The sequence below is a fragment of the Sceloporus undulatus genome, chromosome 6 (genome assembly GCF_019175285.1).
Source record: "Sceloporus undulatus isolate JIND9_A2432 ecotype Alabama chromosome 6, SceUnd_v1.1, whole genome shotgun sequence".
NCBI classification, from domain to species: Eukaryota; Metazoa; Chordata; class Lepidosauria; order Squamata; family Phrynosomatidae; genus Sceloporus; species Sceloporus undulatus.
Genome location: NC_056527.1, coordinates 53,576,667 through 53,598,903, shown reverse-complemented (window position 1 = coordinate 53,598,903; position 22,237 = coordinate 53,576,667). Strand labels below are relative to the sequence as shown.

General features: G+C 38.6%; 1 protein-coding gene across 1 annotated transcript in view; it reads right to left on the bottom strand.

The window, feature by feature from the left end:
- The window catches only part of SH3BP5 (SH3 domain binding protein 5), a 49,476-nt gene that overhangs the window by 5,734 nt on the left and 21,505 nt on the right, over nucleotides 1-22,237 (bottom strand). The window contains exons 4-5 of the mRNA XM_042474105.1: nucleotides 5,190-5,354; nucleotides 3,516-3,646 (exon numbers count right to left, since the gene is read on the bottom strand). Coding sequence (XP_042330039.1) covers nucleotides 3,516-3,646; nucleotides 5,190-5,354 — 296 coding nt within the window. The remainder of the gene's footprint in view (nucleotides 1-3,515; nucleotides 3,647-5,189; nucleotides 5,355-22,237) is intronic.

Here is a 22,237-nt window from a genome sequence, read left to right as displayed (position 1 = left end):
CAATCCAATCTATAAATAAGCAAGGGAAATAGCTGCCCTGGATAACCCTTTTATAAATTTTCTCACTCTGTTAACTAATAGTCCATGTTAACAGCTTCTATTCCAGTCCCCCTCCACCCATCTAGTTTTGCTACTACAAAATAACCAATATCCTATGATGCCCACACAGAAAATATGACTACTTCGGGGAGTGGAGGGCAATGTCAGTACATGCATACTGAAGAAGGCACACTCACAAAGTGACGTGAAGTACTCAAACAGTGTAAAGTTTATTTATGAGGGAATCATATACTAAGCTTTTAAACCTAATCATCAGATATAAACAGTAAGTACCAATTTCAAATGTTTCAAGGCTTCTATGCTAAAACAGCTATTAAATAACAAAAAGATTCAAATACAAATTGTTCTTCTATTCTTTTATTTTCTATAGAGGGATAGAATATCTATCCTCATGTCTTCAGCAAAGGTTACCTTTGTATCCCCATAACAACTTCCTAACAAGAGATTTAAGCATGATTACATTCAGTGATATTTCACTGGGCTAAAGCAAACTCAATTCTGTGTTGTGATCCAACAGTGTAGGAAAAGTGGGAAGAGCACTGCCAAAATCTTTGCCATGTCATAAAATACAAGAAGAGTCTTTCATCTAAGGACAATAGAAGTACAGTGTAGGCTTACGTTACGGATTCGTCACCAGTTTCACCCTTTTAATGCATTTTTATTAGCTACGCCTTCCCAGTTCCCATCACTGAAATTTAAGTTGCTATCATTACAAAAATATGTGGGGGTTTTCTGCGTTTACTCAGGATTTCCAGAGCAGCTCATTTAAAAGCAGCAGTACAATCTGAATGAATACAACAAGGTCCAAGATAAAGGAGAACTGTAGTTGGGGGTGGGATGCAGGAGATAAAATTTATTAATAGTGCCTGCATAATTATCAAGATTTTTCCCAGTGTTGTAAATCCATTAGGCCAAGTCAACTACCCTGGAAAAAAAACACTTCACAATTGATCCACCATCACCACCCGCTTTATCAGACAGGGGAGGAGACCAAAGGAGGACCTTCAGGGAAATTCTTTTAACACAGGCAGAGTTCATGTAAGAGAATGTAATCTTTCAGTTAAACACCAAGAACAAACAAATCTCACAAGATGGGAGGCCACATTTCAGGTCAGGTGAGTGCTTGAACCCCCAAAGGACAAGGCCAAAGAGGAAAGGATGGACTTTTGTAAATGACTTGTTAAATATAAATGTGTGTGTGTGTGTGTGTTCCAATTTTATATTAACAAAGGAAATCACACACACACTCTCTCATTATCAATAAATAAAACCCTCCCCTGTCATACTTGATAACTACATGGAAAAACTAATTGCATTATCAACAAATTCTTCTATTCATTCTTGAATAGAAGGGTCATCCAGACATCCCCGTACTATGCAGGAAAACACAAAGCACCCCCCAATAGATGGTCATCCAGCCTCTGTTTAAAGATCTCTAAAGAAGGAGACTCCACCACACTCGGAGGGAACGTGTTCCACTGTCAAACAGCTGTTACTTTCAGGAAGGTCTTCCTAATGTTCAGCTGGAACCTCTTTTCCCATAGTTTGATAAAGACGTTGACTATCACTGGCCCACTGGTCACTTCAGGATGAAGAGGACCCATTGATGAGCACCCTTTGGGTTTGGCCAGCCAGCCAATTACAAATCCACCTAACAGTTGCATTGTCTAGTCCACATTTTACTAGCTTGTTTGCCAGAATATCATAGTAGACTTTCTTGAAGGACTTACTGAAATCAAAATATGCTACATCCACAACATTCTCTTCATCTACGAAACTGATAATTTTATTTAAAAAAAAGGAGATAAGATTAGTGTGTCATGACTTGTTTTTGAGAAGTCTATGTTGACGTTTTGTGATTATGGCATTAATTTCTAAATGCTTATGGACTCTCTGTTTAATGAGATGCTCCAGAATCCTTCCTGATATTGATGTCAGGCTAATACTAGGAAAGATTCTAGATATTTAGCAATACCAGCAATAGCAGCTTCACATATATACCACTTCATACCGCACTAAGCAGTCTTTAAAAAGTTTACAACTGTAAGCTAATTGCCCCCCCAACTAGCTGGGTACTCATTTTAGTAACCTCAGAAGGATGCAAGGCTAAGTCAACCCTGAGTCCCTGGCTGAGACTGAACTCACAACCTTGTGGTTTGTGAGTAAGTAGTTACAGTACTGGCATTTAACCAATGTGCCACCAGGGTTCCTATGAGTAGAGGATTTTTTTTTTTTCATTTAGAAAGAAATGCCATAATTTCCAAAAATCAACTTGGCTTTCTCAAGACACATCATGCCAGACTAATCTTAGCTCCTTTTTTTTATAAAATTACCAGTTTGGTAGATGAAGAGAATGCTGTGGATGTAGCATATCTTGAATTCAGCAAGGACTTTGACAAAGTCAATACATTTGTATTTAGATGTACTTAAATTGGCATTATTTAATATATTGTCAATTAATTACCCTACTGTCAACTAAATGCACTAGTTGACTGAATGCATGTATCAGTCTGCTGCTAAATTCCAGCAGAAAACAATGATGCCAATTTTAAAAAATTCTGAGAAATTATATGAGACCTGCAAGTTACACTATATTTCACACAACTTATTGTTTATGAAAGAGCTATCAAAAAACTAAAAAAAATCCCCTTCTTATCATGTAATACCAGTCATGTCACTCTTTCTTTCCCTTTCTCCCCTACACACTCTCTTTTTCTTTATTGTACCATGCTGTTATACCATCATAACAGTGGTTTGGTCCTGCTTTTGTCTCAGCCTCATTGCACAACATTGTGGGAGATGTCAAAAATGCCAGATGGTGCTATGGTTTGTTTTTCTTCCTGTGACACTTCTCACATTGCAAGTTCTGGGCAGGGATGAGCGCACTGTAATGATGTCATGCTGTGACAGTGATATTATGGCTTAATGAGTACAAGCGAAGCAGTTTTGAAGAATACAGCCTGAAACAACCAGTCAGTATGATAAGCACTTTTGTTTTTCACAAAAGAAAGACATTAAAATGGCAGGGGATCATGTGGTCTACTTTTCTTCATGTGTCACCTCTCACAATGACAGCTTTAGGCAGTGGTAGTTATGCTATAATGACATTGTACCATAATAATGTTACTACAACTATATTTTTTATAGAGAGAAGCAAACCAATCATGAAGCACATGATGCGGCAAATAGGGTAATGAAAGAGGCATTAGTGCATATGAAAAAATTGTGCAAATCATGCTATAACAGCACAAATGTTGCAAGGGTGTGATATACAGAATCAACAATCAGTTATTGTTGCGAATACAGCTGAAGCGGGTTTTGAATAGTATAACCCGACATAACAGCATAGTATGATAAGGACTTCTGCCTCTTCATGCATACAGTTAGGCATCATTCTGTAATACGTGCATGTTGGAATTGGCCCTGTAACTACAAAACAAGTACAGTACACGTACTTGGATTTGTTTATAGCCCTTTTCAGCTTCTTTTCCAACTGTTTCATTCTGCCCGTGGCAGCGTTGTATTTGGCTGCCGTTTCCTTGTGTACCAGCTCACTTCTGGTTTTCGTCTGTTCTGCCTCCATGACCTTTAAAGAAGAAGAAATAGAAATAGGCTTGAGGGGAAGCAGCTGCAGGCCTACTTTAGGCTTAAGCTTTAGTATATTTTTAACAGTACTATTACCACAGCTTCTCCACACCTAGTACAGCAACAGAATTTGGAAGCACATGACCACATCATTAAAGTCATTTTGGCGGGATACAGACCACCCAAAAAGGGCAGTCTGCCGCCGCCTCCATTTCCGTCAGCGGGAAGCCTCAGCTGCCAAACAGCGAGGTTTCCCAGCGGTGGAAAAAGAACCCGCAAAAAGCAGGTTCTTTTTGCGTCGCGCTTGTGACGCCTGAGTGTGCAAATGGTGCACTCGTGACATCGCACGCACGATGGGACGTGTGGATGCTATGCGTCCATCGTGTCAAAATGGCGGCACCCATGTGTACAGGATGCCGCCATTTTGACACCCCCGTCACGTGCTAGGGGTGAGGCCAGTGCATCCTCGGCCAACCCCTAGCACGTGACGGGGGCGGCACAAAGGCCCATCCAAATCAGGCCTTCGTTATTTTGTTAAAGTTGCAAGTGCTTAGATAAACTTCATTTATTTATTTTAAAAACTTAATTGTATTAAGGATATACTCTTGCCCACCTGCCTAAAACTCCAATCTCTACTTCAAAATACAGAACAATGTCTGTCTTCTATGTATATAACACTAAAACCATAAAGAGACAATAATTTTACCCTGGAACACATGGAGCCTACAAAATGTGAGACAGCTCTGCACCTAATCCTAAATGGAGCCCAGGATCTGATTGGTGAACCACTTGAAAAATAATAACCACAATCCTATCAAATTTTACAGAAGTGCAAAGGAAAAATTTGGTACGCATGTAAAGGTATGGCTCTTTAATGGCTTAAGTTCAATATAAGAATCCTGTTCCCCATTTTGAATCTTGTATGATGGCTTAATGAAATTCCTTTAATACCATGTATTGTCACATGCTCACATCAAACGTGTCATGAAGATGTGACTGCACCACAAATTCTTTTTTGGCAGAAATTTGATGGATCACTGTCCAAGTCAGAGCCTGACCATGTTTCAGAATTCCCTGTGTGCTTTTGGGATCAGGCTTAGCTGCCAGAAAACCGATTGTGCTTCGATACTGCACGTGTTGCACAGCTGGCATTTGCAAGTTTGGAACTGGCTCGATGGCTTCTCATTCTTGTGGCCCTAGTCCAATATGCATTCTTATTGCATGATAGCTAAAACATCAAGAAACAATTGGGAGGGAGAGCTACACTAACTGTTCATACATCCAAATGCATCTTGTTCTGACCTACACTCATGGCAAATTACACACATTACAACAGAAGGTGGAAAAGCAGCATTGCAAAGGCTTTGTGCTTCTACTTTACCCAGCCATGCAAACCATGTGTTATTGAAGAACAATACATACCACACAGAATTCTGCAATATTCAGCTCCATGCCCAAAACTTCCAAGAATTTTCATCTTCCTATTGGAAGGGATGGAAACAAAAGGGCAGTTTTGTTCAAGATAAACCAGCAATAGACCTTACCCTTTGGGTGGCATGGTTAAGCATCTCCTGCCAGGCAGAGTCAAACTGGCGCTTGTCATCTTCCAGCAACCTCTGCTCAGCAAGGGAAATAGTCTCCTTAGCAGCCCGTAGCACCTCAGTAGCTCTCTGGAAATCCTGTGTTGCTTTTTGAGCTTCCAGCTGGGCCTATGGTAAGAAATTTAGCAATTAAGCACTGATCAATTCTGACAAATTATTAGAAGGGAAAGCAATCCAATAATCCACATTTTTCTTTGGCCTAAACCCAACTGTTAGTCCTAACTAGAGCAGATCAGTGAAGCAATGGAAACATAGCAAAAAATACACTTATATAAATTGTATTCCTCGAGCAAATCTACCTTAGGTCTAGCAACTGGATTTAGAACAAAGACAGTTTCATCATTTCTTATTTTCATCTACCATTCAGTTACCCATCTCTGAACTACAACTTGGTATCCCCTCAAGATATTTAAACTACAATCCTCGTCACCTGGACTCTGGCTGTGGAAGGACAAGGTCTATAGTTCAAACATGTACAGGACTTTACGTTGGGGAAGGCTGCTGTAGTGAAACCCATCATCGTTTGCTTTTTTTCTATAATGTGCAATTTCTATTCAACCTGGTAGACTGCTGCTTTGCTATAAACTAGAAAAATACTCTATACAAATTTGCCAATTTGTCATGCCCATGAAAGCTTTCTGTTGCCAACATACATAAAATGATAGCACCTCAATGCAATTGTTAACTCCAATTGGAGTACACCACTGGTAAATTAGCCAGATTAAAGAAGTGCTAACTTACCAAATCCCCATTGATTAATCATTCTCCTCCGAATCAGACTGCCAGGGATGTAGCCGGGGGGGGGGGGGCCTTGGGGTCCGGGCCCCCCCCCCCTTCCATTAGATAAAATGAATGGTGCGTGCTGCCACACTGTCACACCCAAGCCCTATTATCACGGTGGCACTTAGTCTGGACCCCCCTTCCCAAAATCCTGGCTACATCCCTGAGACTGCTCCAAACCAACAATGATGTTCAAAGGCCTTTCCTAAGCATCAAGTCTGTCTGGTCAATCCTGTACTGCATTATTTGCCTTTTGACTCTTTACACCTAGATTATAAAACCTGACAAAAGTCTGAAGCATTAGAAACCATTTGGAAGTGCTGCCTATTAGATAAAATCCACACCAGTCCCTAGTGAAGGTTCACTGTAAAAGAGCTCTGATATAGCAAGATGCCTTGTAACAGCATAAATCTAGCAGACATGGTCCTCTAAATTCCTCTGTCAGCTGCTTTCTTCTGATGAATAAATGTATGCTGTGTCTCCCAAATGCACTGGCTAGATAACATGTTTAAATGGCCCATCAGCCCAGCCTTGAATTACAATTATCGTATAATCCTTAAACAAGCATCAGCTATGCAAGTTAACAGCTTATACAAGTGGAGCACAGGAGCTGAGAGGCGGAAGGGGCTGCCAACTGATCAAGACCAACCTTAGCCATTTCTGTTAGCAAAACAAGCAAGAGCACAATTGGCTCATCCCACCAACACCAGCCCATTACACGATTTTCAGCTCTATACTCAGGGCTAGTACAAGGTGAAAATAATGTAAGGAGCTAGTGGGGCCAGACTAGTTTGACCATTTGACTAGGACACCCACTGGATGACCTTGGGCAAGTTACACACTCTCAGCCTTAGAGGGAGACAATGGACCCCCCCCCCCAAGAAACATGACAAGAAAACCCCATGATAGGTTCATCTTCGGGTCACCATAAGTCGAAAACAACTTGGAGGCACACAACAACAGCAACAACAGCTCAGGGCTAGTATTTGGATGGGAGACTGCCAACAAATACCAGGTACCGTACGCTATATTTCAGAAGAAGGAACTGGCAAAAGCACCTCTGAGTATTCCTTGCGCAAGAACATTCTACGATAGTCAATAGATAACCATAAGTTGGCAGGCAACTTGAAGGCACATACACACATACTCAGGGCTCTGAGCTGTTACAGCTTCTACTTTCTAAAATACAACTTTCAAAATCCCACAGACAGCACTGCCCATGTTGGTTAGGAAGAACTAAAAAAATACTTTCCAATGCTCAGTGCCTAAATAGTACAGGGGAAGGAAAACATGTAGTCCTCTGGATCTTGTAGGGTTGCAATTCCCATCAGCCTAAGTGAGCTTGGCCAATGTGGCTGCAGTCCAAAAATATCGGGGGGGGGGGCTATACATTCTTCATTCCTGCTCTAGCTAAAACTATTGCTTTTCCCATATTAGATATTAACAGAATCAAGCTAAGGATAGAACCCATCCTTTCAAACAGATATTTTGATTCCTTAAAGCAGGGATGGGCAACCATAGTCCTTGAGATGTTATTATACAACAAGTCCGAGCAACCTCACTAATGGCTATGTTGACTAGGAATAATAGGAACTGCAATCCAACAACATCTGGAAGGCCCACGGCTGCTCATCCCTACAGTAAAGATTAATGAACAGCTGACATGTTATGAAATCCAATACTACATAAATGCAAAGAAACAGTGATACCCATATATATGGTGAGTTTGAGTTCATTTGGAATGACTACATTTTTATGCCTGAAAGCAATCCTTATGCCCCTGATAATCATTTTGTTTTTAAATGACATTGTCTTGGATTCTGAACATTCCCATTGTTCTTCTCTGTCTACTTCAGATAATTGTTGCATTCTGATTCTATTGAGTCATGTGGCCTCATGTCTACTATACCAAATACACACCACCCCAAGGTGTTAATTAACAGATGTAAATTTAGCCCAGACAGATTATCAGTTATTCTGCTGTAAAAAGTGTCACTCTTTCCCATCTGTCTTAAAAATCCTGTGTTTCATAACATCTGGACAAAGGGAAAAAAATGATAAAACATTCTAGTTAACTCCAGGTTAGACCTACCAGCAAACAATCATTACAATACTACTATAATTATCCCAATTAGCTATTATCTAATAATTCTTGGTAACCATGAAGACCTTCCTTTAGTTTAAATGTCCATGACTAATATATTGTTTCCATTTGTATTTGAATTCTCCAACTAATCCTTAGAAAAGAGAACATCAAACTGAAATGCCCTGGAGAGCACATGCAGCAGGATCTTAGGAGTAACACCTTGTATATTCATAAAACAGTCACAGCTTTTGACAGTTAAGAAAACCAAAGGGACAATAATAGTATGTAGGCAATTTTAGACACTAAACCTAATGTTCTTCTATATATTACAGTATTTTGCTTCAAAATACAGCAGACCACTGCAGATGCATTTGGCCCCTCCTTCTCATTCTACAGAATGCAGCTATGACTTCCATCCCAGAGTCCTGCCCCAATGGCAACCACAGGTTATTAGTCTTTTAAAAATACCCTTCACTATCCAGTCATTCCACACCTTGTCAACCATAATCCCTGCACCAGAATCACCTTTTATTACCAACAGTCTCACTGCTGATTCCATGCAACACACTCAACTACTTTACCACTTAAAAACCTTTTTCAGTGCTTGACCTCCCTAATCATTTAAACATCACCATGTTTTAATCATCTTCTTTACTGCTTGCCTACTATCTTGTCACTTCAAATGCAGGCAAAGTGACGCATCATATACTCATGTGGGAAACTGGTTGTGGTTGTTGATGTGCACCTTCACATCATTTCAGACTTACGGTGGCTCCTAAGGCAAACTTATTGTGGGAGTTTCTTCATAAGATTTATTCAGAGAGGGTTTGCCTTTGCGTGAGCAGAGATTCAAACCCTAGTCTCCAGAATTGTGGTCCAATGCTCAAACCACTATACCACGTTGGATCTCAAATCTGTGGTCAGATATATAACATTTTCTGAAAATATGAAGTCATGAGGGAAAGAAACAGAAATGCTTGGTAATTTTTAAATGCACTATTAGCACCCTTTGCCTGAAAATTACCTTGTTACTTTTGGAACTTAAAATGCATTATACAGTGGACTTGGTATCCACCGTGGCATGGCATTGTAAAATGGTGACCCTTATATAAAATGGTAAAATCAAGGTTTCCTTTGTGGTGTGTCTGTATGTGTATTCATTCAAGCTCTGGATGGTTGACTCTATGGATAAAGAATCTGAGAATAAAGCAGGCTGACTGCATTATAATGTAGTGTTTGATATAGGAAAAGTATAGTTTATTCAGAACAGAATTGCAAACTGACCTTTCTTTTTAAAGTTTTTAGATTTTGTTACAAAGCTACAAGTTCCTGAGCTCTTTCTTTTTTCTTTCATTTTCTTTCATGTTGTCGTTTTAGAGCAGGCAAAATAAACACACAATAATAAGAGAACCATCAACGTTAGTATCTATTGATACCAATATCAAAATTGATTGATACCATCGCCACTGTCCCCCCTCCTCTAGAGAAAGACTCATTTCTAGCGCTAATCTGCCCAAATTTTAGTTTTAAATTTTTTGATGTTTAATCTTTTTTTTAGGGGTTGATCACTGTTTTTATGATTGGGGGGAAGGGTCGGGTTTAGGGGGTTTTAAATTGTAATTTTTAATTGTTTGATGTTTTATTTATACTGTTGGAATCTGCTTTGATTCCTTTGTGAAAAAGCGGAATACAAATTATTATTATTATCATTATCATTATCATTATCAAACAGAGGAAAATATTTTGTCTCCACTAGTTCTACAGTTCTGTGTAGAACTAGTGGAGACATAACATACTTATTCTCATAAAAAGAACAGAGAAAGGGAACCAAAACCAGGAATTATAATGATCTGATACTTTATGTGTGTGTGTATGTGCCTTCAAGTTGCCTATTGGCTTATGGTGACCCCATGAATTTCATAGGGCTTTATTAGGCAAAGAATACTCAGAGGCGGGGGTGCCATTTCCTTCCTCTGAAATATAGCCTACAGCACCTGGAATTCGTTGGTGGTCTCCTATCCAAGTACCAGTATTAACCAGAGCTGATCCTGCTTAGCTTCCATGATCAGATGGGATTTGGTGCCTAAAGTTTAGGGTATTTAGGCCTATAATAACATACAGCCTCACCTAAAACATTTCTTTATATATTTTTAGAAATTATTTTCATGCAGTAAACATCTTTATCTTTTAAAGAGACATTACATGCTCTAACCATTTAAAGTTGCCTTCTCTAAGTGCTTTTTTATGTTAAGTAGTTTGAAATCCTCTGGTTGAACTTCCATCATGCCCAGCATGAGCTATTCTTCCCTGCAGCATAAACATTACATGCCCTCAGCATACAAAGCCCTGATGTCCTAGTTTATGATAGCCTTTTCTTCTTTTGATGAAAAGCCTTGAGGGTATAATTGTTCAAAGAGCTAAGACTGCTACAGTACCTGACCTTTATCAAGTATTAACCCAACCTTTATTAAATATGGAGCAGTGGGGGAAATGAAGGTCACTGCAGTCAAAAACAGACTTCTGACTCTGGGTTGGTGTGACCTGGCTAGACAAAAATATTTATGGGTTCTAAACACAACTCAAAAGTATCTGCCTTGGCACAAAATTACCTATGTTTCTATTGAGCATATGAACAACCACAAAACTGTAATGAAGACATGGAACCCAATACCATTTTATTCTGGGTAAACATGTAAAATTACAAACTATTTAGTACTGTGAATCTGACCAGGCTTTTCCTTCTTCCTATCACCCCTTCTGAAATACAAAATATAAATTACAAATATACAGTATTCAAAGTTTTCAAAGAGAAAGTCATGTTCATCTGTTTCAGCATAAAAGAAGGGGGAAAGGAGTGGGGTGAGTGAGAAATCTGTCCCAGAAGGAATGAGCATCATATCCCAACTGTAACACACAATCCTAACAAATCCATCTAATCCAGCAGCATCTTTCAGACAAATTGATTTCTTTTACCATGAACTTTTGTGGATTTCAATCTATGTCTTTAGATACACTGACAGCCAGCATGGTGTAGTGCTTTGAGTGTTTGACTAGGATACTGGGAAGCCAGGTTTGAATCCCCACACAGCCATGGAAATCTATTGGGAGAACTAGGATAAATCACCCTCTCTCAGCCTCAGAGGAAGACAAAGGCAAACCCCTTTCTGAAAACAAACTCTGCTAAGAAAACCCTGTGATGTGTTCACTTAGGGTCGGCATAAGTAAACAATGACTTGAAGGTACACAACAATATTAACAAATTTAAGAATAATTACATAGTTATGGGATTGGGATCAGAGTGATGCAACTTGTAGTGGTGGCAATAAACCTTCAAAGAGCTGTGTAAGATGATACATGTTTGTTAAACAGCTTGACAGTGTAGAAGTCTTAAAGTTGTAAGATGTGAAAGCAATAAGTTACACTTACCAAATACATAACCCAAAGCATGTGTGCGCGTGTGTGTGTGTGCGTGTGTATATATGTGTATGTATATATATATATATATATATCCCAAACAGATTTCCAAATGAATTCATTTAAGATTACATTTCAGATAGCACTTATTATTTACATACAATAATGCTTTCACACGCAATATATACCCTTGCTTCTACCACCATCAACACATATTTCTTGATTATAGCAGTCTAATGATGGGGGAAGCATTTTTTTTTCTTGAATTTGCTAAACCACTGAAAGTAGAAATCCTTGCTAGTCTACTACAGATTACATAAAGACCTACTAGCACATTCCCATTTGCTTCTACTCGTCATGTACTACAGTGTTAGCAAGATATACAGTGGTTAGAGTGTGCTAAATCTAAAAATAGTGAGATGTACATTCAAGTCCTCAAAGAGCCATGAAACTCACGTGGTACCTTGATCACTCATGCTGTCTGCCTGACCTACTTCACAGAGTTGTTGTGAGGATTGTGTTGCAAGGAAAGCCACGTATACTGTTTTGAGCTCACTGAAGGCAACATATAAATGTAACTGTGAATGGATGGATTAATGAAGTTAACCATTACACTGAGATCCCTTCACCCTATTCATCTCATTATGCTAAAACTAACAGATTACTGTTAATTCTCATCTTTCTTCCCTAGAAAGAAATTATTCTCTTTGCTGGAATTATGCATGGCCTTCATGGGTTGTCTACAAAAATTGTACCAACCTCCAAATCATGAAGAAAAGGAGCTGCCCAATGCAGCAAATCTCAATTTACAAATCTCTTATTCTATGCCTATGCTACAAAATCTGTCACCAAAGACTCATCAAATCATGCACTAAGCCACCTTATACAGAAAACACCATCTGCTCATGGCAATTTGTATAGAGCCAAAAGACTGCATTCCCTGCTGTCTCTTTACTCCTTCCTAAACAATGAAACTGCAGTCATACCACAGCAATAGTGACTGCTGTTAGTTAAGCCTCTCTGGTGGAAGGGAAAAAGAAATTAGCACATAACTACAGATAGTTACATTTAACCAGTTGTCTCCAAATTCTGATATGGGCTGTTAATGAATGAATAAACTTGCTACACTTTACTGGGGAGATGGTAAGTAATTAATTACATTTTGTTAGTTACATCCAAGCTCTGAAGATAAATCTATAAATTATTATACAGCCAGGGTAAACTTAATCTGATTGTTTGCATTCAACAGTACCCACACAGCAATGGACAGAATACTATTAATAAACATCTATTCTTTATTAAAAGTAGTTATTAATTGCTTTTTTGGCCACTGGGGCTCTTCAAGAGGCATACAATAACATGCAAAACACAAATAGCTAGTCACAAATGACCTTGTACAGTCCACTTCACTTAAATTATCTGGAAAAGTACCTGTAGATCTGAATCTTATTTTACTCCCAAACAGCTCCTACTGTTCTTTGGTCTCAGGACCACTTCACACATTAACAAAGCAACAAGGAAACATATATTTCGCCCATATCTATGCAGAAATATACAACACTCAAATGAGAGCCAGCATGGCGTAGTGGTTTGAATGTTGGACTGTGACCCTGGAGACCAGGGCTACATTCCCCACTCGGCCATGAAACCCATTGGGTGACCTTGGGCAAGTCACATGCTCTCAGCCTCAGGAAAAGGCAGCGACAAACCTCTGATCAAATCTTGCCAAGAAGACCCTATGGCCTTTGGGTCACCATAAATTGGATTTTTAAAAAAATAAACATGGTTTTTCCCTCCACCATTTTTGGGTTTTCCCTCACTATCACTTGTTACATTTTGTAATATCTTACCTTACGAAGACATCTAGAGATCTGAAAGTCTGCATGACCCTTTCAGTTAACCCAGTGATTCCCAAACTTTGGCCTTCCAGATGTTCTGGACTTCATCTCCCAGAATCCCAGACCATTGGCCAAGGTGGCTGAGGCTTCTGGGAGCTGAAGTTCAAAATGCCTGGGGGACCAAAGTTTGGGAATCACTGAGTTAACCTAATAAAGATACTACCTGAATAACAGTTTTAGCTAACCCTATTTTTTTTAAACTGTTATAGTCACTGAGGGTATGCAGCCTCACTGCTTTGGGGTGTCTTCTACCACAGGCCAACAGCATCTAGCATTCTTAACAAAATTTAGATAAAAGTAATATTACTTATTTTCAAATAGAGAGAAAATGGGTTTCTTTTTTCAAAACTGGTTTTCGAAACAGTAAATATAGCAATAACTCTGGGGCATCACTGGGGTATATGTGCAAGAAGTGCAGGCCGCATCAGGTGACACTCTAAAAGGGGCTAAGACCACTGCTCCCCAAACATCTGTCTTTTGACAGAAATGGGCTGTGGCATTCATTTGCATCCCTTTAAAATGCTGAAGAGATGGTGTGAGTGGGACAAGGCTCAGTGGGAAGAGAAAGGTGAGGACCCGTTTTTTAAAAAAAGAGAGAGAGAGAGAAATTAAAATTAAAAATTTGAAATTAAAAAAATTAAAATTATTTTTAAATATTTATCCTTTTTAAATTTTCTTTAAAAACATGACATCTTACCAAAAATTTCTATGTAGACATACATAAACACTGAAAAAAGAACAAGCACATTATGTATTAGTGAAATCCAGCACAAACTCCATGTAAGGCTCTACTAAGTTCCACCATACACAGAGCTATTCTAAGAGCAAAAAGGTTTTCTTGAAAAACCACTCTATTCATAACATCAAAACAACATTCAGGTACCAAATCTCTCCTTAATGGTAATGAATATATTAACCAACACAATTTTTTTAAATTTCTCTCTGTCTCTCTCTCTCTCTCAACACCATGAACAAAATATGCTTGTATTCTTGAGTGGGAGGGAGGTGATTTGACACAGCAAAGTAGCACAAGATAATAATTCTGAGAAAGGGACAAAAACAGGTGTCATATTTTCACATCGTTACTTAGAAGAACAAAACAGAATATGGTAAGACAAATTTTCAGAATGAAGACTGTATTTGTAAAACTAACAATGTGGCAGCCCACATTCTTGTATAAAAGTCATCCTGCACGGTCTAGGAGTCTGAACACAACTATATATAAGGGAACCCCACACTTAAACTTCATTCTTAACAATGGACAAGGAAGCTACCAGCTTTACAGTTTTAAATGAATGTTTTATGATTATTTGAAATGAAATTTGGAGAAAATATTTTGGACTACAGTATCCTCCAGTCAGTGACAATGCCAGTTTCCTTGGCTACTGCATTTGAACATGCGGGTGTAACAAATAATTTCATAGATGTATTTAGTTTCCTATTAATTATTTTCAAAAGGAGCTAAGTGCTGCTGCTTTCATTGGCATCTATAATTCTGCTTGGCTGAATGACTGCAGAAAGAGAAGCCAGATGCACAGAGTTAAGATAATTGCCAGTTCAAATAATCAAAACTTTCAATAGCCATTGAAGCCCACCTGCTATTCATTATTGAACAACTATTTGCCAGATGTCCTGTTTCCAGTGGGATCCCCATTTTTAATTAGAATTCCCATTCTTCAACCTTTGCTATATACTAACTTTAGTGAAGTCCAGTTTCAGTCAATGCCCAGCAGCATTCTGAGCCAAAATGTGACACATTTGGATTCTATCAGCTGTTTTTTTCAAGCTTCACTATTATTCATAATTATGACCAGGATCCTGGAGGGACTTTATTCTAGTGGTTGTCTACAGTTCTGTGGCTGCCCAACAGCCTCCAACACTTCCAGTGGGGTGCTTGCCACTTTCTGCACCCACCACTACACTAAGCCTCTGTTCTCCAGTTCTAAGCAAGATTCTGGCCATTACTTATAGTAATGCTTAGTATTTATACTGCACTTTAGAACACTTAATATACTACATATACTCATGTATAAGTCTAGAAAATTTCATTTAAAAATTGACTGAAAAAACTGAGTCAACGTATCCATGAATCAATGTAAGTACTATACTTTAACTCTTATAAAAAGAGGAACTATTCCTTAGTGAAAGGCAAGAATGTAATCTGTCCTGGAAGCACTGACCACCCCACCACCCCTCATATTATCTCATCCGTCCAGCCTTTAGCACAAACTGTTATGACTGCTGGAATTTTGTACGTTCTTTGGCATTGTTTTCCTTTGCTTCATCTTTTAGATCCTTTGTTACATGCTGGGAGCATGTTTTGCCCTTGATGTATCCATGGGTCATATCAAAATTCATAATTTTGACCCCAAAAACTGCCCTCAACTTATACATGAAATCAACTTATTGTCAAGTATATACCCTAATCTCTGAACCCTGTAATATAGACCAGTATTATCACCATATTGCAGAGGCAGGATGCTGAGGCATAGAGGTTGGGAGAGAGGGTATGTGTCTCACCACCTAGTGAGTTCGGGGCCAGTACGATTTGAATTAAGGGCTTCTTCCATAACTGCAACTAGTCACACCACAAATGTAGTAGCATTCTCACTACATAAGTTATCAGCGTGCTCTAACCAAGCTATGCTTTAGTTACTGCAAAAAGAAATTAATTCCAGTTAGGTATTTGTAACCGGTCACTTTCAACCTTTGGAACTCACACAGTGCCTTTGCATCCCTTTGTTTGCCTAAGTAGCCCAGAGAAGGATTGTAATGACAAAACAGCCTGCAAAGAAGTTTAGCTAGTAAGTACAGTGGCCCTTAGTATCCATTGGGTTTTTGTTCCAGAACCTCCATGGATACCAAAATCCGTGGTCCCATTAAGTGCAGTGACATAGTAAATGATATCCCTTAAATAAAAAATCAAAATGAAGTTTTGATTTTTGGAATTTATATTTTAAAAAAATATTTCCAAGCCCTAAATGGTTGAATCCTTAGATAAAGAATACATGGATATGATGGGCCAACTGTATAATAGTTTGCCCAAAACCAACATTTAAAGAAAATGTATTTACCTGTGTACAGCCACTCAAATAATTCTAACCATTGTTTAGGAAATGCAAAAGGCATCACACATCTGATCTCTAACAATACAGTCCACAAATTATGGCTTTGTTTACCAGCTTGACTTCTGGTGTTGTAGCAACTGAACCCTTTCCCTCTTCAAGTCCTCTAGCACATCTAGTGGGTTAAAATTAGAGGCAGAGTTTCTCTCTCATTTGCACAGGGGAAGGTAAGAAGCGGCATATACAAATAAAAACAGGCCCTAACTTGTCTGCTCCAAACAGCATCATATTCTACAGAAGAAGTTCAGAGAAACAAAGTACAGTGGACCCTTGTTATACGCTGGGGTTTGGTTCCAAGACTGCCCATCGATAACAAAATCCATGGATGTTCAAGTCCCATTAAATATATTGACATACCAAAATGGTGTCCTTTATAAAAAATGGAAAATCAAGGTTTGGTATTTGAAATTTATACTTTTTTGGAACATTTTCAAACCGTGGATGTTTGAATCCTTGTATAAGAAATCCGTTTATAAGAAGGGCCGACTGTATAATTCAATGACCAGATCAGAAATCTCTGGTAGCCACTTATGTTGTTGTCCAAAACAAGAAAGACATGCATTTTCCATACCAAACTGATTCTGAAATTCAGAGGAATCTCAAAAGGAATTTCTAAAACTGTAAGGACAGGTAGTGCTCAAAAGCTCATTCCCAATTAACTGTGCATCTGACAGTAACCATGTGCTTCCAGAGAAGACTTAGTGGAATTATTTGGGATTCGGGATGTAAGAGAAGCTTATCATATGTAATGTTTGCATAACTTCAACAGATTTGGACTTGTCAATCGTATGGCAAACCAGAATGTACCGATGCACCAAAACATTAGATTTCCAGAAATATTGTCACTCTGTTTATAACTTTAAATGGTGTACCAAAATGTACTTATTAAGGGAAAGCACACAATAATTTATATTAGATGGAGACACTTACAAAAAACAGAGACAAGAAACACTATATATACAAAATGAATAAAGGCAGAACATGTACATTAAAATGTGGATGAATTTTCATGCTGATATTTTAAAATGAATTTTGTTGAATTCACAAATTGATGTGCATACGTACCAAGATGAACATGCAGTTATGGAAATTATGATTTGAATAAACAGCAATTTTTAATTTTGTAAATTCTGAGTAAACCTTTTTAAGGCTGGGTAAGGGAAAAATCTGCATCTACTGGTGCACACATGAATGCTTTTATTTTGAGAATCCCTGTGAATGTACAGTGGACCCTTGTTATATACTAGGGTTTGGTTCCAAGATCCCTCGTGGATAACAAAATCCATGGATGCTCAAGTCCCATTAAATATAATGACATAGCAAAATGGTGTCCCTTATAAAAAATGGAAAATCAAGGTTTGATATTTGAAATTTATACTTTTTTGGAACATTTTCAAACCGTGTATGCTTGAATTCATGTACTGTATAAAAAGTCTGTGTATAAGAAGGTCCGACTGTACTACATTTTTAAGCAGAGAGCAACAGTGTTATTATTTCGATTAAAACCAACAGGCAGCTCACACTGCAACCCTGAATAAAATCTAACCTGTTGGGTTGGACAGGTTAGATGATACTACATTCAGCTTAGAGAGCAGAATATAAGAGTGTAGTCAGTCTGTAATGACTTTACGAATATTTCAAATGGCTGGTGTGAATGATTTCCTTTCCCAAACTAAACCAACATCCTGCTTTAGGAAATCAACACCATTTCACCGCTTACTAAATTCCACAGCTTCGGAACAGGAAGCCATTTCCTCCTCTTCAGCAGTTTTTAACCAGGTCATGTTTCCGTTCTTCCTAGAATTCAACTGAGCTTGAGCAGAATTTACATAAAGCCATTCAAGCAGGACCCCCAAGAAGACATGATTTCAAAACGAGAAGAAATGTTCAGTTTGTTAGACCTTTGAGGCCTGTGTCAAACTAGCCTGATGTCACACTTCCACACTTTCCTCAAAAAGATGGAAGAAAACAAGCACAGAAAATTTAATTAAGTTTCTTGATGGAAATGAAATAACCTCTAAGAGAAAGTTTACTATGGTGGCAAGTAAGCCCAGAGGGAGCAATAAACCATTAAGGGTCATGAGAGCAAAAGGGCCAAGGCTTTGTGTCATTGCCTACACCAGCAAAACCTACGTCAATGTAAGAACAGCTCTTTCACACACTCTGGTCTGAATGGTGCAGTCAGGCCCATATGGCAGCAATGTGAAAAATTGTGAATATAGGTAAGATTTTATTGTCCAAGATAGAAAGACTCCACCAGATCAACAAAGAAGAGAGAAATAAGACAGACGATCATTCTCTGCAGAGTGGAACAAGCATCAGTACACCAGAAGAGGTCAGCCAGCTCTTCTCCTGGAACTAAGCCAGCTCTTCTGTTTTTTAACAGCTCTGTGGCAGTCAGCCAAATAGAAATACAACTCTCTCCCATATTCAATGACAAGAGATTTTTGTGCCCCCAACGCATCTTGCTTCCAGCTCTTGCCAAGAAGCATTTTGCAAAATGTTGCAAAATCTTGGTTATACACTTTGGTTCCAATTCCACGTTTCGAAGAATCTTACAATTGTGCTAGTGAATTAATCAAACAATTAAATTAGTCTACGTTGAGTTCTGAAATGCAGATTTTTTTTTGTTTGTTTTTAGAGAAGTTTAAAAATCAGCATTGTAGTCAATATGATCAAAGTCCCTGGTTTTTCAAGGATTGTAGTGAATAGGGAGAAAGTAATACATATGTTCAGTTTTCAGACCTAACTATGGACACATGAAAATCTGGAATAACCAAACCTTCTCTCTATACGCCTCTGTGCATTCATGGACTATCTAAAAAGCAGCTTTTGATTTAACAAGGAAACAGATGGAAAAAAATTTGGAGGGGAGATATGAAAAAAATTGCCCGTTCTGCCTTAGCTGCACAAGATGTCCCCTTGTCCCAAAGAGTCTGCAGAAATATTATTACCAGAATAAGTTACAAGTGTGAACATATGAAATGAATAACTGACAAGTAACATTTTGGTTGACAGCAAGCCTAATGAATTTCTAGATCCTTTAAACTAGGACTACAAACAAACGTCAGCAGTGATTTATAAGCCCAGACAGGTTCATCTGCATTCACTGGATGCCAATTTAGTTTTGCTAGCACAGCTGGAAAGTACACAGAAGGATGCAGCTCTTTTGGACTCAGACCACCGTAGGGCAGATTCTGACTCATCTTCCCAATACCAATAACCATGCCTTAAGGTACTTCCAAATGGATAGCTTCTAGCAATCAGTCAAAAGACACTGTACAACTATTCCATCTTTGCCTTCTTAATGGATTGTTTTGGCAGGAAGCTAAAAGCAGAGACAATAGTAAAATATAGGAAGGTTACAAATGGAATACAACATCTTCTGGGCCCCCATAACATCACATGCTTCAAGTTGGCCAAAAAATCTCATTAGGAAACACTTCAGAATGGAGGTGCCAGTGACCATTCAACTGCTTCAGAACAGAGCCATAGAAGGAAACACAGAAAGAAGGAAAAACAGTACAGTGCACCCGCGTCATACGCCGGCGCGCTATACGCATCTTTCAGCATATGCTGAAAGTGTATAAAACATAGCTTTGAAAACTGGGCCCCATGAAGATGATAGTGCCCAGCTGTGGCTGATGGCTCCCCTGTCAATGGGATGGTTAATCCATATCATGGTTTAGTCAAGGCTTTACAGGAACTCTGTAAACTACCAAAACCTGTTCCTAAATAGCACAATGGAGACATTTTTTAAAGCTAGCCAACCCCTGTAAGGGATTTACCATTCCACTGACATGGGAGCTACCACCAGTAGGTCCAGGAACACAACCATTTCTCCTGCTCTTAACAACATGATGATCTGATAACATAAACCTACATCACACAGTTTCTAGAAGGACCATCTTGCCTTTGCCTTAGGCATCAAATGTCTCCAACCAGCCCTGACCACAACATAGGCACTATCTGGGCCTCCCTGGGTTTCATTGCAACACTGAGAGTAGTCACATTAAGAACAGATGATGATGATATTTATATCCCGCTTTTCCCCAAAACTGGGACACAGAGAGGCTAATAAATTTTAAAAAAGAGAATTCAAAACCTACAAAAGTGAACATTAAAACAGAATTAAACAAGTATTAAAACACATCACCCTTTAAAAGAATAAAATGTAATAGAATAATAAAAGCACTTTAAAATAGTTCATATGAAAACAATTAAAAACACTAAAATGAATTAAAATAAAAATTAAACTCTATACAGACCCTTAAAAAACTTAAAAACCAGCAACACAGAGAAATAAGAGATTATTAAATTAGTACTGGATTAACACAAAAGCATGGGGTGGGATGATAAGAAATAATTTTGATTACTATTACAATGGTAAAGGAATTAGTACACCAAGATGGTGATTACCAACAACATGAAAAAGATGATAAATTGGACTATACAGTACTGGGATGGCTTGCATAAGTAGGGATGTTTTCTATTATTATTATTATTATTATTATTTTATTCGATTGTGTAACAAAAAAAGTTATAATCCAGAAATAATTATAACAAATCATATTGTCAAATCAAACCATTTACACTTCCTTATTGTCCCAAAAGTCTTTCATATGTCAGGGAGATCCATACAGGAAATCCTAAGTATAGTTGAGGTTTATCAAATTTCCACCTAGTGGGAGCTGCAAGAATATTTCACATAGTGAGTACCATAATGGTAAATGCCCTGCTAAAAAAAAGACCTAGTAAAATTGAACCTCAGGAGTATGCAACCCAGCTATTACTGAAGGTGCCTGGGGCTAGGTTAGCCTCCACCACACGGAGGACATTCTCCACGGCTGCCCCAGCCCTTTGGAATACGCTGCCCACTGAGCTCCGCTCGTCCACCACCCTGGCCCAATTCAGGAAGGACTTGAAAACCTTCCTGTTCCAACAGGCATTCCCCGAATAAAATCCTGTGGGCCTCCCTCCTCTTCCGTGGCCAAGAGGTTGGGCTATGGGGCTTTTTGCTTGTTATTTTTTGTATGATTTGCTGTATTTGTATTTTAATTCTTCTTGTCCTCTTGTTTGTATGGATTGTATTTTAACCTTGCTGTAAGCCGCCCTGATTATAAGAAGGGCGGGATACAAATAAAAATTTTATTATTATTATTATTTATTATTTACTAGGAGGGCCTTTCCAGATGACTTCAAAATCTGAATGGTTCTGTAATGAAGAAGATGATCTCCAAGGTAACCAAGTCTCAAGTTGTTTAGGGCTTTAGAAAATAACAACAAAACCTCAAACCTTGCTTAGTAGCAAATCAGCAGCTAGTACAATTCCCTAAACAGGGTGTTATGTAGTTAGTAGGTCAACCAACTCAGAAGCCTACTTGAAGCATTCCTCACCCACAGCAGCTTCCAGACAAGCCTGAAGGGCAACCCTATATGCCATGCATTGCAATAGTACAGTCTTGAGGTTACCAGCACTTGGGCCAATTTAGTCAAATCATCTCTGTCCAAGAACATCTCCAAAGAGTCACTTTAGCAGTGCCCCCATTGTGGTAGTGACTCTTTCTTATGAAAAAAGTGTTTAAAAAGGGAGTGGAGGAGTGACTCCACAATTCAGCTATCAGTTGTGGAAGTACCCTCAAAGCTTCTGACATCTCATGTGTAAGAAATGTCCAAGCATCTTCATAT